At 36.6% G+C, this 15,030-nt stretch overlaps 1 protein-coding gene and 1 long non-coding RNA gene across 2 annotated transcripts; both read left to right on the top strand.

Moving 5' to 3' along the window:
* The first annotated feature begins 239 nt into the window (after positions 1-239).
* On the top strand, positions 240-845 carry LOC121990628 (auxin-responsive protein SAUR24-like). Its single transcript, XM_042544731.1, has one exon. The coding sequence runs from the start codon at positions 259-261 to the stop codon at positions 733-735; it is 477 nt and encodes a 158-aa protein (XP_042400665.1). The 5' UTR covers positions 240-258; the 3' UTR covers positions 736-845.
* An 8,180-nt stretch (positions 846-9,025) lies between these two features.
* On the top strand, positions 9,026-9,786 carry LOC121990629. Its single transcript, XR_006114646.1, has 3 exons — positions 9,026-9,315; positions 9,407-9,507; positions 9,707-9,786. It is a non-coding gene; the product is annotated as an uncharacterized LOC121990629 (long non-coding RNA).
* The last annotated feature ends 5,244 nt before the right edge of the window (positions 9,787-15,030 follow it).

The following is a 15,030-nucleotide window of genomic DNA, read 5'->3' on the forward strand; positions in this document are numbered from 1 at the left end:
TAGGTGAGTTCCGATTGGCCAGGAAATAGCAGTTTGGTCGTACAGGCAGCGCACCACCTGTCGTATTCGAACCGATGGTTAAGCCATAACAGCGCTGATGCTCAAATAAACTTGGATTTCTCTGCTCACCAAAAGTAATCAACACAAAGGAAAAGGAGGAGGAGAAAGAGAGATGGAGTTCTTCCTTTGACACTCACTCCATTCATTACTATTTATCTCCTTCCTCCCTCCAGCTTTTCTTCTCATCTTCTTCTACGTATGAAGAGGCACAGAGGATTCAGATTGGGGCGGTGCCTCGGCCGAGTGTGGCGCCGCCTCTTCCCCCGCCGGCATAAACACTACCTCCGCCTTGACCGCGCCGCCGGATCCTTCTTGCAATCGAGCCGCCTCTCGCAGACCTCGAAAACTACCTCAAAGTTCCGCCATTGGGGCCTCCTCCTCACCCGCCGCTTCCGCCGGAATCAAACCGGCGCGGAGGCCACGCTTCTGGCGGAGGAGCCAGAGGGCGGGCCGACCCCGAAGGGACACCTGGCCGTGTACGTCGGGTGCGAAAGGTACACGGTCCCGGTGATCTACTTCAACCACCCTCTCTTCGGGGAGCTGCTGCGGGAGGCGGAGGAGGAGTTCGGGTTCCACCACACAGGCGGCATCACTCTCCCCTGCCCCACCGCGAGGTTCGAAGACGTAAGGAATCGGATCGCCGCCGACAGCGACAGATCCCGCCGTCGGAGCTAGCTTCCCATGCCATGCTGATGCTGGAGTTCCTCTCCTCTTCGACATCGTACTCATCTCTCTTGTAACGCAGCTTCATTATAATTTTGGATGAATCGACTACAACAAGAAACTTCCTGATATTTTTTAGTATTATTTTCCATCTTACTTGTGTCACATTTCTAATCAACAAAACAAAAACATGAGAAGCTCAAGTGCTTCTTGACGACAGAGTAGACAATAAGCTCTCAACGGGCCGGGATAAGTGCAGCATTGCACCACTGCGCCATGCATCAGAGGTTTAGGTATTAAGAATGGCGAAGAGAGACCCGTCAAAGTCGTCAAAATTGTTGTTTGCGTTGCTATCGCCGGACGGCAACTGGTTTGGCATTCCATCTACGGCGGCGGCCAAGTGAAGGAGCTGTACAAATTCCGATGCCTCTTAGCGCATGCTGACAGGTGAGTGGGTGAGATAGACAATCAGGCAGAGAAGCAGGGAAAGGCCCTCATAGGCTTGGCGGTGGCGGCTGCGGCGGCGCCAAACATATAGATATATATAGATAGATATTGCAAATTGTAAGACTACGACCAAGTCACTTTGCAAATTGGTATAATGTGAAATTATAAATTAATGTTTATTACATATTTAAAAGTTTAGAATTAATATTAAAATACTCATCGAGAGGAATGGACCATCACACGAAACGCATGGAAGGCAATTACAGGTTTGGTCGAACAAGAGCTGAGTTAGAGAATCAACAATGTAAAGTCAATTAAACGCAATTTAAACACCCCACTTAATTGGCAGAACTTACAAGGACGTTAAACAGAGACTTTTAGGATCGACAAAACCACAATAATCAAAGTTTGGTAATTAAAACCAAAATGATTTTCTTTCCTTGTACGACTTTACATGTCTGAATTCATGTGTGAAGCAATAGATTGATTTTTTTAAGGAAGCCCAAATGTCCATGCACTTGCAATTTTCATTCATGCTCTGTAATCCAAGCTTAGACATGTGTTAGTGATAGGATGATAGAGATGATTAGATTGTAAAGAAAATTATAATACAATGAAGTGGAGAAAGCTCTCTTCAACAAATGTCTAAAGTTTTAGTTAACAAAGAGGGGAACACTCTCATCAACAATAAAAAAAGGGTAATATGGCGAGATCAAGAAGTGGAGGAGAACTTAAAAAGGATGAATACCATAAATATGAACAAAGGAGTTGGCAACAAGTGGGAGCACACAAAAATTATCTCCAATCAGAGGAAAATGCAAGATACTACAAGAATGATCAATGCTGTAATTGTAGAAAAGGAAATGACTATACTAGAGATTGTCAATAAAAAAAGCAGAAGGGAATGTTGCAACATCTTCCCAGCCCCAAGTTGGAAGTGATGAAGAATGAGATTTTAAGCCACTTGCTATTTTAGAGCCAATTACAAGTAATTCTAGTGAGTGTATTTTCTCTTTAACAATCAAGTTAGAACAAAAAAATGATAAGTGATGAGTCTCAACTATAATGATGATTCGATAGTAGACACTGAATGCTCTAATTTTTGGTGTCATAGTAAACAACTCAAAGTTACCTATAACTCGTGGATAGATTTAATTCGAAGCAAGTAGAGTTGGAGAATGTGTTTTTCGTACCTAGAATGAAGAGAAACTTGATATCAATGTCACAACTAACATTCTCAGGAAATCATGTTGTGTTTGGACCAAACTATATGAAAGTTTATGAAATTTTGAAGCCAACAAATACATGACTCATAGAGGGAATTATATGATCAGCTCAAACAACATAAATGGACAAGACTAGAAGAAATGAGATGATTGATTTATCATAAGCTAAAAGTAATAATGTGAAAAAATCAGGCTTAAGGGTCTTCCTTAACTAGATGTTCGAGAGGATACAATATGTTGTGGATGCCTATATGGGAAAACACATCAGTTGCCATGTGAAGACTCCAAGTACAAAGCAAAGAAGTTTCTCAAGATGGTTCACTCAGGCATGTTTAAACATGTGAAGCAACCATGGTTTCAGATATATGATAACATTAAGAATGTTTCACCTCGATTTTGGATAAAATGCATGAAGACAACTTATACACATGACAAATAGGCTGTCACAAGCATCACTAAATCATTTTCAAATATTTGGTCGCTTACGTTTTATTTTCATACCTGATCATTTACTCAACAAGTTCGATAAGAAAGCAATAAGATGCATTTTTGTGGAATACGATAATCAAAGAAAATGTTGGAAGTATTCTAACCCTACAATAGGAAGATGTTTCGTCTTTCAAAATGTGATATTTGATGAAGTTTTATCGTAGTGGTCGCCTCAAATGGAAGGCTAGAAAATTGAGGAGAAATTAGAGGAGATACTTAGATAAGATAAAGTAATTGAATGAAGCATGTGATTTTAGCACTCACCACTGCGAGACAAGATAAAGTAATTGAAGAACCACAAGCTAGAACAGAACCATAATCTAAAATAGACCTAGAACTTAGAATAAAATCAAAACCTGGAACAAAATCCAAAAACAAGAAATTCAAGAACTTAAGAACTAGAACCCAAAACCTAACATCCAGAGTTCAAAACCCATAATCCAGAATAGAAACCAGAACCTAGAAGTCACAACCCAAAAACTAGAAATCGAAATTCAAATATCAGTACCTAAAAATTAGAATCCAAAATCAGACCATACAGGCATACCAAAAAAGCAGATAGAAGATCAGAAAAACAATGAAAGCCAAGTATGCAAATGTTGCACTCATTGAGAAAGAAAGTAAAAGCATAGACATATGAAGAGACGTTCTCAAGCAAAGAATGGGAACTGAAGATATTCACTAAAAGAGTTAACGGTGCAAAAATTGAAGACTTCAAAAGGCAATCTGACATGACATAAAAAAACATACACCAAGAGACTATAAAAAAATCACTGCCTTTCTCTCTCTCCTTATTCTTTTGTGATAATTAGAATTTATTAGGATAAAGTTTAGAAAAGATCAATTAAAATTTTTATTAGATAAACAAAAAGTGTTTTTTTATAAAAAGTGATTAGGGTTATATTTAATCATATTATCAATCTATAAAAATATTAAGATCTCGTGCATTGAGAATTTAAAGAGTTTTTAAGTTGGAATAAGAGTTTCAGTGATTGCAAGTATGAATGAATACTTTTGGACAAGTCTATTAAATAATTTGTATTTTTGTATCAATTTTATTTCATTGTGCATATATTATTGATATAATTAACTGAATACACACACGTATATTAAAGTTACTAATTATTATTTTGTGGATGTTTTTATGCTTGAAATTAAATTTGGGTGTGAAATCTATTCACTCTGTTAAAGCTACAATAAATTTCTTTTCTGCCTTTCTCTGAGAAAAATCAAATAATTTGGAGGAGAGTATTCACTAAAATGCATATGATAGAGTTTAATAATCTGTGGTTATTAATTCATTGCTTCCAGTATCTTGATTCACTGTCGATTTATTTTTATTTTTTAAAAAACAAATCGATTACTTCGGGTAGATTTGTTGGGTCTTGAGAAGATATAATCAGGAGCATACTTGCATTAATAATTTCAAATGTGTAGGTTTCATGCTCAGAATTCTCTACTAGATTACGAAGAATTCATTTAGCCACACACAAAACAGTTCAACGAAGAACAAGCAAACGCAGTAGTAGAGAACAACAACACATGAAAATGATGCTTTTTCTATTTTTTTTAAATTATTCCCTGTTAAGAAAAATAATGAACGAGTCTTGCACCATAATAGTAAGTCGAGAACAAAATAAATAAAATTTTCTCATTCTATTTCATTGATAAACAAATAGTCTATTTATACGTTCATAAATGTTGTGTCCAAAAAATATTCATATATCTCCATAATAGTATAAGATTATCCACTTTAAACTTAGGCTCTCATAACTTTGCTCTTAAGCTCTCCCCAAAAAGTTGCATATCAATCGAGATATCTTACATCCTTTTAAACTCATGATTTTTCCCAAATCCTTCCAATGTGGGATTTTTATTGAATCCAAACAATCCTCCCCTCAAACGAACGATCATTATAACTCTCATGGTCTGGATCTCCCCGCAAGAATCCTGTCACTCTTGACCTACTCCAACCTCCCCGTGAGTATTTGGTCACCCTGACCCGTTCTGGGTCTTCCCATGAGCATCCAGTCACTCTCACTTGCTCCGGGCCTTCCCGTGAACATCCGGTCTGGTCACTCTTGACTTGTCCGGGCCTCCCTATGAGCATCCGATCACCCTGACCTACTCGGGCCTCCCCCGCAAGCATCATATCACCCTGACCCACTCCAGACCTTCCTTGCAAGCATCGGTCATCCTGACCTACTCCAGGCCTCCTAGCGAGTATCCACGTCCGGTCACTCTTGACCTCTCTATGAGCATCCGGTCATCCTGACCCGATCCCGAGTCTCCCTGTGAACATTCGGTCAACTTGACCTGCTCCGGGCCTACCCTCAACTTCATTCAAGCCATCCCACATTGCATCTGGTTTGGACCATGACTCTGATATCATTTGTTGTGCTCAAAGGATGTCCACATATCTCCACATGGCATGATATTGTCAACTTTGGACTTAGGCCCTCATGATTTTGCTCTTGGGCTTTCCCCAAAAGGTCTCATGCCAATTGAGATATCTTACATCCTTTTTAACCTATGATTTTCCCAAATCTTTTCAATGTGGGACATTGATTAAATCCTAACAATCCTCCCCTCAAATGAAGGATCACCATTACTCTCATAGTCTGGGTCTCCCCGCGAGCATTCAGTCACTCTGACATACTCCGGGCCTTCTTGTGAGCATCCGGTCACCCTGACCCGCTCCGGGTCTCCTCGCGAGCATCCGGTCACCATGACCTGCTCCAGGCCTTCCCCACAAGCATTCGGTCATTCTGACCTACTCCAGGTCTCCTCACAAGCATCCGTGTCCGGTCACTCTTGACCTGCTACAAACATCCCTGCGAGCATCTGGTTATCCTGACCTGTTCCGGACCTCCCTCAACTTCATTCAAGGTCATCCTATATTGCATCTGGTCTGGACCATGGCTCTGATATCATTTGTTGTGCCCAAAAGATATTCACATATCTCCACAATGACATGATATTATCCACTTTGGACTTAGGCCCACATGTCTTTTCTCTTGGACTCTTCCCAAAATGTCTCATGCCAATAAAAATATCTTACATTATTTTAAACTCATGATCTTTCCTAAATCCTTCTAATGTGAAACTTTAATTAAATCTCAACGATAAATAACTTACTCACTAATCCACTAACCCCTAATACTCTACTAACTCCACAGCATTAGCTACTACTTCCTAATACAACCATTATCTCATTATTTTCCATCCACTAACTCAACTACATCACCACTATTTTAATTACATTGAATCTGGACAATTTCTATATATAATCACTAACTTTCACTCTTTACCACCTCATCAACCCACTAAGTCACTAATATTTACATTAATTTTATCAACAATCTCTCCCTTAAACTTCCAAATACAACAATTAGTTCAATAAGAGTTCAAATATTAAAAATACGTAGAAACACCAAGTAGCTTTTTAAGTTTTTGAAATGCATGAAATTTGAGAGGCTTTGTTAGTATATCGGTAATTTGATCATCGCTTCTGCAATAAAGAAGATTAATAACTTCATCATTTGTGAAATTCTTCAAGAAATGATGCATCATATTTATGTGTTTACTTTGACCATGTAGCACTAGATTTTTAGAATCCTTTATTGTTGAACTATTATCATTCCGTAACACAATTGATATACCTATTAATCATACTTACAACATGCATTATATGAGGTCTTATTGCTGTCAAGTACATTAAACTCTCTAATATCTATTTATAAAGTATAATGATATGAGTTATGACGAGTGAGTTTTGGAGATGATGTGGAAGTCAAATCAAGATAAGGTGACGATCAAAGTGGAGATAGAGTGGTATTCGTTATTTGGTTTTGTTGATCGCTTGGCCTCGAAATCCTTAAATCTTGTCCACGTAGTTCCAAAGTAGAACGTTCGTATAAGGTCGACTGGTTGCAAGCCTGGTAAGATATAAGAACTCTAAGGCCCTATAATGAAAATAAGAAATAGGGTGTTGGGTCATTTTAATGGTCGGTCGAACTTAGAAGAATTCGGCCGGACAAAGGGTTATTCAGGCTCTATGTATTTAAGCTCTATAAAGCTCTTAACATGCGATCGATCGGGTGAAGGTCAATTGAACGTAAGGCTTGCTATGGACGCTCGACCCGGCAAAACCCGGATGGGCCTAAAGGTAATTAACCCTATAAAACTTTTAATATATGATCGATCGGGCAAAGACCGATCGAACATAAGGTTCTTTAAGAACACTCGGACAGGCAATGGCTATATATATATATATATATATATATATATTTATAGTTCTCGATATGCGTTCGATCGGATAAAGGTTGAACGAACATAAGCTTCTCTATGAACACCTTGTCGGACAAAGCCCGGACGAACCCAGAGATACTTAAACTTATATATATATAGCTCTCGATATGCATTCGGCCGGATAAGGTTGAATGAACATAAGGTTCTCTAAGAATACCCAGCCAGACAAGGCCAGGGCGAACCTAGAGATACTCAACCTTATATATATAGCTCTCGATATGTGTTAGATCGGATAAAAGCTCAATGAATATAAGGTTCTTTGTGAACACCCGGCCGGGAAAATCCCGGACGGACCCAGAGATACTTAACCTTTTATATATATATATATATATATATATATATATAGCTTTCAATATGTGTTCGACCTAGTAAAGACTGAACGAACATAAGGTTCTTTGAAAACACTTGGTCGGGCAAGGCCCGAGCAGACTCAGAGACACTAAACTTTATATATATATACATTCGTGCATTCAACTGGATAAAGGCTGAATGAACATAAGATTCTCTGTGAACACCCGGCCGGGCAAAGCCCTGACACACCCAGATATAGTTAACCTTATATATATAGCTCTCGATATGCGTTCGGTTAGGTAAAGGCTGAATGAACAGAAGGCTCTCTGTGAACACCCGACCGGGAAAATCCCGACCAGACCCAGAGTAGTACTTAAACTTATATATATATATATATAGCTCTCGATGTGTGTTCGGTCGGGTAAAGGCTGAACGAACATAAGCTTCTCTGAGAACACCCGGTCGGGCAAAGCCCAGGCGGACTTAGAGATACTCAACCTTATCTATATATATATACTGGATAAAGACTGAATGAACATAAGGTTATCTGTGAACACTCGGTCGAGCAAAGCCCGGATGGACCTAGAGATAGGTAACCTTATATATATAGCTCTCGATATGCATTCGACGGGTAAATGCTAAACCAACATAAGAATATCTGAGAACACCCGGTCGAGCGAGGCTCGGATGGGCCAGAGATAGTTAACCTTATATATATATATATATATATATATATATATATATATAGCTCTCGATATACGTTCAACCGGGTAAAGGTTGAACGAACATAAGGTTATCTGAGAACACCCGGGCGGGCCTAGAGATACTCAACATTTTATTTATATATATAGCCTGGGCGGACCCAGAGATACTTAACTTGATATATATATATATATATATATATAGCTCTCGATATGCATTAAGGTTGAACGAATATAAGGTTCTCTGAGAACACTCGCTGGGCAAGGTCCAGGCAGACCCAGAGATACTTAACCTTATATAGAGCTCTCAATACAAGTTCGGTCGGGTAAAGGCTGAACGAACATAAGGTTCTCTATGAACACCCGATCGAGCAAAGCCTAGGCAAACTTAATAATATTATTGGACCACGTGGTTGTTTTAATGTGATCAACCAAGTTAGGTTGGGTTCTGTTTTATTTTAATCCCTGTGTCTAAGTGTACAGGAGCTTATGAGCACAGGAAGTCGAGCGGAAGACGCAACTAGCGAGAAGGATGACACGGGAAGGGAGTCGATGGACTCCCCGCGTGCCCGAGTTCTTTTTCCCCCGATCCCGATTCTCTTCTTCCTTTCTTCTTTTTCCCTCACGCGAGCCCTAACCGGCGCCGCAAATCGCCGGTTCCTCCCTCTCCTCTGCCGACGCCGACGACGCCAAGGACCAGAGAGCTGGCGGCTGAGTTTCGCCTTTCCTCTCCCTCTTCCTTCTCGGTGCCCTAATCTTTGCTTCGCTGCCCAGTCGCGCCAACTGCCGAGCCTCTCCCTCTTCGTGAGTTGCGGCCGCACCATGAAAGGGTTTCAGCGTAGATCACCGGCGTAGATGCATTCCGAGCACCCGTTGCCAATGTCGAGCCCTCAGCCCTAGCACCTCCTCTTCCTCGGATTCATGCTTAGTGTCGTCGCTTGATTGGGCTGATGCTCCACCATCTCTGTGCTCTAGCTTGGATTCACTACCGATCCTTGGATCGCATTGCCTTCTCCACCCGAGCGGTTTCCACTGCGCTAGTTACCATTGGTTCTTTCTTCACTCATCTCACTTATCTGCTTTTGTTGAATTGCTTGCAGAGATGAAACTGCCGGCACAGAAATTGGGTAAGTCATTTTGGTTTTGGATTTATAGAGATCTGAATTCCAATTTTTTTGTATAAGAGGTTTGTGCTAAGTTGGTGGGTGATGGCTGTAGCTCCGGCTTTGCCTTGGTAGCAGCTTTACGGTAGCTTTGGCCATGAATTTCTGTCTGCAAGTATCTCTTCCGTGGCTCAACTGAGGAGTCTCCAAATCTAGGTGAGTTTTGGAAGATGAATTAAATGATTTCTATGGTTTGAGCAATGAAATGTCTAAGTATTAGATCAGTGCTGGTTTTGTTCAGTTTCAACAGATTTGACAGAACTAACCATGTGACATTAGGTAGATCAGGATTTGAGTTATTGGTATTGCTTGTTATTAGGTAAGCATAGGGTTAATTACATTAACTTCTGTGTAGGCCCTGTATGGTGTTTTACTTGGCAGACATGGTTGGTGAGAGCACTAACCACTGTGATCTTCCTTTTTGGTTTGATCCTAAGATAAGGTTTAATGAATACAATCAATTATGTTGGTTGATTTGGATGATGTGATTAGGGTTTTACCCTAAATTAGTCGTACGGATTTTTATTTAGCTATTTAATAAAGTCTTATCCGCTGCTGTCTTGTTGGAGCGCCCTCAAGCTTTGGATAGGATTTTCAGGAGCTATAAAAATGCCCCTGGAGCTAGGAAATAGGACAACAACTTAAGAACAACTACTGTAATTATTTCCTAGTCTTTTCTAAGCTTTTCAAAGAGTGTAATAAGCTTCTCCGTCTACAGAGAAGGAGATTTTTCTAGTAGAGTTTTGTAACCTCCTTGGATTAATAACCACCTAAGTTGTAACCAAGTCAAATCCGTTTGCCTCTTCTTTTTATTAGTTTTTCATTTTTAAGAATATAATTATTGTGATAGTGCTACTAATCATAGTTGAAAAACAAAGAAAGATTTTTTATTTTCTTTACAGACGCTGTGTCCTCCCATCGACCCTGCCGCTGCACCAACAAATATGTCGCCTTATAAAACTCTTCATACTTATATTATCATTCGGATAAGGATAGATTGAACATATGACTCTCTATATATGTTTGGCCTGTTAAAGGTCGGACAAGTTTAAACTACCCCTAAAATATAGACGTTCTAACATACATGCTTCATTATATGACTCCTCAAGTGAACTTATGACATAATAAGGGCATATTAGTTTATGAACAAGTTTTTGTGGTATTTAATGTATGATTGAGCATATTAATACAATAATAAGTGGTGTGGTCGGCCAGATAGAGTGGCTAAGATGTATTCAGTAGGCAAACAACAGACAATGTTTTGACATCCTATCATAATTATCGGGGAATATTCCCTTGAAGTCTCTTGTGAAAATTGATTGGTTTTCCATTGATGGGTCAATTACAATAGCGTTCTCCTTCAACAACTTCAGTAATGATACGGAACATAAATGACAAAAGAGGTACATATGTGGGTAGAAAAAATCCTTATAAATTATTCATGAAATAAAATATTATAATTAAATAAAAAAATTAATTTCATATTTCATTATAATTAAATGTTTCATAATTATTTTAAAAGAGTTAAATAGGTAATATTGTTTTATTATTAATTATTTTATTAAATTGATTTTACAAACTTTTTAAAAATCTTACATTGACTAACTCACTAACATTTACATTAAATTTTATCAACATTCCCTTCTAAAGTTTTTTAAGGATTTCCAGAAACCGACACTCAGTATTCCTTTTTTTCCATGCAGCATAACTTTCTTCCACCAAATACTATTTTATTTTTTGATAAACCTCAATGATAAAAATACAATTAATTATTAATATAAAGAGATAATTTTTTTAAATTAAATATAAAAATAGATTGAATATGATATTATTTGGACATCTTTAATAATGATCCTAAAAATTAAAAAACGATTCATTGTAATCCTCTGATTCTAGACAATATATCCTTTGGTTTGTAAATTATGAAATTATGGATCAGGGGATGATCCATTACATGAGAATCCTTGATTTGAATGGATCCCATCTTTAAATAGATGGGATCCATCCAAATCAAGGATCCTCATCAATGGATCATCTCTTATTCATAATTTACGGATCAAAGGATCCCTACTTCTAACTCATTTTATTGCTTTTCAAATCTCAAATAGCAGTTGTTAGCTGCTACAATTGACTTGGGGGCAGACCGATTCCCAGATATCTGCTCATTTGCTGCAGGCTTTTATTGACGCATGCAGTCCATGCATCTGTTTCCCACATCTCAAGGATTTGACGCAATAAATCTCCCTTGGGGTCAATGAACGGAACAAAAACGCAGCTGTAGATCTTTATAAACTTTGTCTTCTTCGCCCCTCCCAAGTCTCACCCCACTCTTTATTGCTCTTTAACTTCCCATCTTCCCAAACACACCAACACCATCCACTCTCTTGTAATGTAATCATTTCACCTATCATGCGTAGCACTCATCATCCACTCTCTCAATTAGGAATAAGTAGAAGGAAAGGAAATTGTGAGAGAGGAAGCTTTTGCTTTGAGGGGAATGTTGTCTGGCTCGGGGAATCTCTTACTCTAGTTCGATCAAGATCTCGGACCAGGCTTCATTCCTCCCAATCTTTGCTTCCACATGTATAATATATATATATACGTCTGATCTCAGGTTCTTTTGATCTTTTGTTTTTTGCATTAGTTACTTATAAATTTAGTTGATGATGCATGATTACTACTAACCTGTTTCCTTGTTTATGATTAAGGAAGATTACTAATCATTGGTGATATGATGATGTTTCTTGACCATATCTAGCTATCTCTTGCTCTTTTTCTTGTTCTCTGACAAGATTTTTTGAGATGGAAAAGGTTACAACATTATGCTGTCATTACTTCTAGATCTAAATGCTCATCTCCTTTTTTGTCACAGTTAGGTACTTTTTTATCAAAAAAATCTTTCTTCTATCTGTCATATGATTGCATCCTTATAGATCTCCTAAAACTGTTCTTCTAGTTTGTATCTCCAGATCTTGTTTACCAAGCTTTGAAAAGCTGAATGGAATATAGGTGAATAGTTACAACCATTTGCACCATTAATTATTTATTATAGACTCAACTTGGATTGCTGCACTGATTTTTACTAATTAATTAGTTTATATACTATGAATCATACAAATATATATATACATACCATGCAAGATCAATAACAACAATAATTAATTCTTATCCCACTAGAAATGATCTACTTATACGTCACTGGACTTTATCCCTTACGGTATTATTATTTATATTTAAATAAATTTTATCTTATTTTATTATTACAAATCAAGTCATTTTAATCTTGCGCTTTCTCGTTTAATATGCATAGTTGTCATAGTTTCAATCTTCTAATGTAAACATTTATTATATTGATTGTCTAAGTATATATTCATACTATTTTAAACACGTCTTTCAGATTTTTCCTTTAATAGATTCAACCTTATCTCTCTATTATTGCATGGAATTTCATAGCATGCATATTTTTAGTTTATGAGGGTTATATTATGACATTAGGGTTTAATTAAGAGAAGAAAGGAGAGCCGAATACAAAAGAAGTATTCTCTTCAATTTCATTTTCTAATTTGTCGAGTGGGCATCCTCATGTGAATTAAGTAGAGGAAGTTGAAAAAAAAAACTCGTATTATAATAAATACCGATTTGTACAAATATATTTAATTATAAAAAATACACTCCAAAAAAATTACTAGAAGTCTAGAACTCAAAAACTCCTTCAATTAAAAAAAAAAATCTCTTCTAACTTCTTTTTATCACTCAAACTAAACTCTAAAAAGATTTTCCTAAAAAAATAAGTGACCTTTTAGTTCATCTAACAAAAATTATAATTTATCTTTTCTAACATTTATTTCAATGGAACTCTACTTATCCCTAAAAATAAAGAAAGATATCACATTGATTCGTCAATACTTTTCCTCATCGACTATTCTTTCGTAGTTATTTTGCTTATCATTCCAAGTTGTATTTTGAAGTTTTTGAACTTTGCACCATTAAGTCTTTTAGTAAATATGTCTACAATTTATCAAACTCTTTTACTTCATCTGCCTTAGTGAGTCCAACATTTTCATACTTGGAATCTAACTTTCCCTATTTTTTCTTATCTTCTTAAATGCGATTGAGGTTGCTCCTTTTTTTTATTTGGATGGATTTTTTCTAGTTGACTTATCTTATTTTCTCTTCAATTTATTGATATATTTCTATTTGTAATGAAAATTTAGTCTTCTCAAATGATTTATCACTAGTTGTTTCTTTATCTAGTGAACACCAACCGCCTTAATTCTCTTGCTCAAAGAAACACAACTCCTCACCCCCTCAAGAAAAAGAAATGAAGAAAAGAGCATTAATTTCTATTATTTTTACTTTCCCTGGCATAATTTATTTATAGGATGAAATCTTGAAAACAATTAATTCCATCTACTTATATTATGTTTGCTAAAGGTTCAAATTTTATACATACAACTTACTGAAAATAAAATAGAATATGGAGGTAGAATTAAATTCTATCATCCTCTCTTTTCTTCCTTTCAAATAAATAGGAGATGAGAAAAAGAAAACATTGATGAAACTGCCCAAATGGGGGGAGAGAGAGAGAGAGAGAAGTTAATGAGGATAAATGATGTTTGTTATGAGAAATTTTAATTATGATTAAACTTGTTGTGAGTTTGTGAAAATCCCATTGGTACAAGGTCAAAGTTCTGGTAAAAGACTTATTACAATGCCTAGTGATGCACTAGGAACACCAAGGTGTGCTAGCTAGCATGGCTGGAAATCATTCAAAGATGGACAATGCTCAATTGTAGAAGCACAACAAATGATGAATATGATAGTCCATCATCCCTCCTCTAACTCCTTAGATAGTGAAGCATCAATCTCTTCAAGCACTAAATCCACCCCTAACCATCATGCTTTCATTGACACTATCAAGACAAGAATTCAAATTCTTAAATATTAAACCACGAAGAATGACCGAAGAAGAAGATTATGCGCTTCATATGCATTTGTATGGGAACTCAAAATAAATATTCAGAAATCAAAATGTTGTAGGAATAAAAGAAACAAATCCATATCATTTCCTTACCAAGCACACAAAATCATGATCAACAAAGATAATGAGATCTCAAGTGAAGGGTAATTTCAAGTGGAAAAAAAAACTACCTTAGGATAAATGATTCTTCTCATACTAAATTTCTAACAATACATAATTTATCAATGTAATTAAAAGAGTCTAAAATACAAGACTAATAAAAAAGAACGAGACGAAACAGGAGAAAAGTCATCTGCCTTTAGAATTAATGAGGCAAAATTTGAATATTTGGATAATTAAAGAGACACCCTTTGATCTTATAGTTAATTGAACAAATTATTATAAAGTAAAAGACTATAAAGAAAGCATAAATTATCATGTTAAAAGAATTAAAAATATGGCATTTAATAATGAAGGGCATTACTAATTTACTATTAAGTAATGTAAGTTTTTAGAATATCATTTTAAAATTATATGTTTTTAGCTTTTTAATTAACATTTGAAAATGGCATTACCATTACAATAGTACATTTAAAAAACTTAAATGACATTTTGTGTTATTGCATTTGAAAATAATTATTCGATGATAATATTTATTGAAGGGCATTTATAATTGTCACTTATAAATAACATTTATTGCAATGCCACTGATATCATTT

Source organism: Zingiber officinale, chromosome 6B (genome assembly GCF_018446385.1).
Source record: "Zingiber officinale cultivar Zhangliang chromosome 6B, Zo_v1.1, whole genome shotgun sequence".
Classification (NCBI taxonomy): domain Eukaryota; kingdom Viridiplantae; phylum Streptophyta; class Magnoliopsida; order Zingiberales; family Zingiberaceae; genus Zingiber; species Zingiber officinale.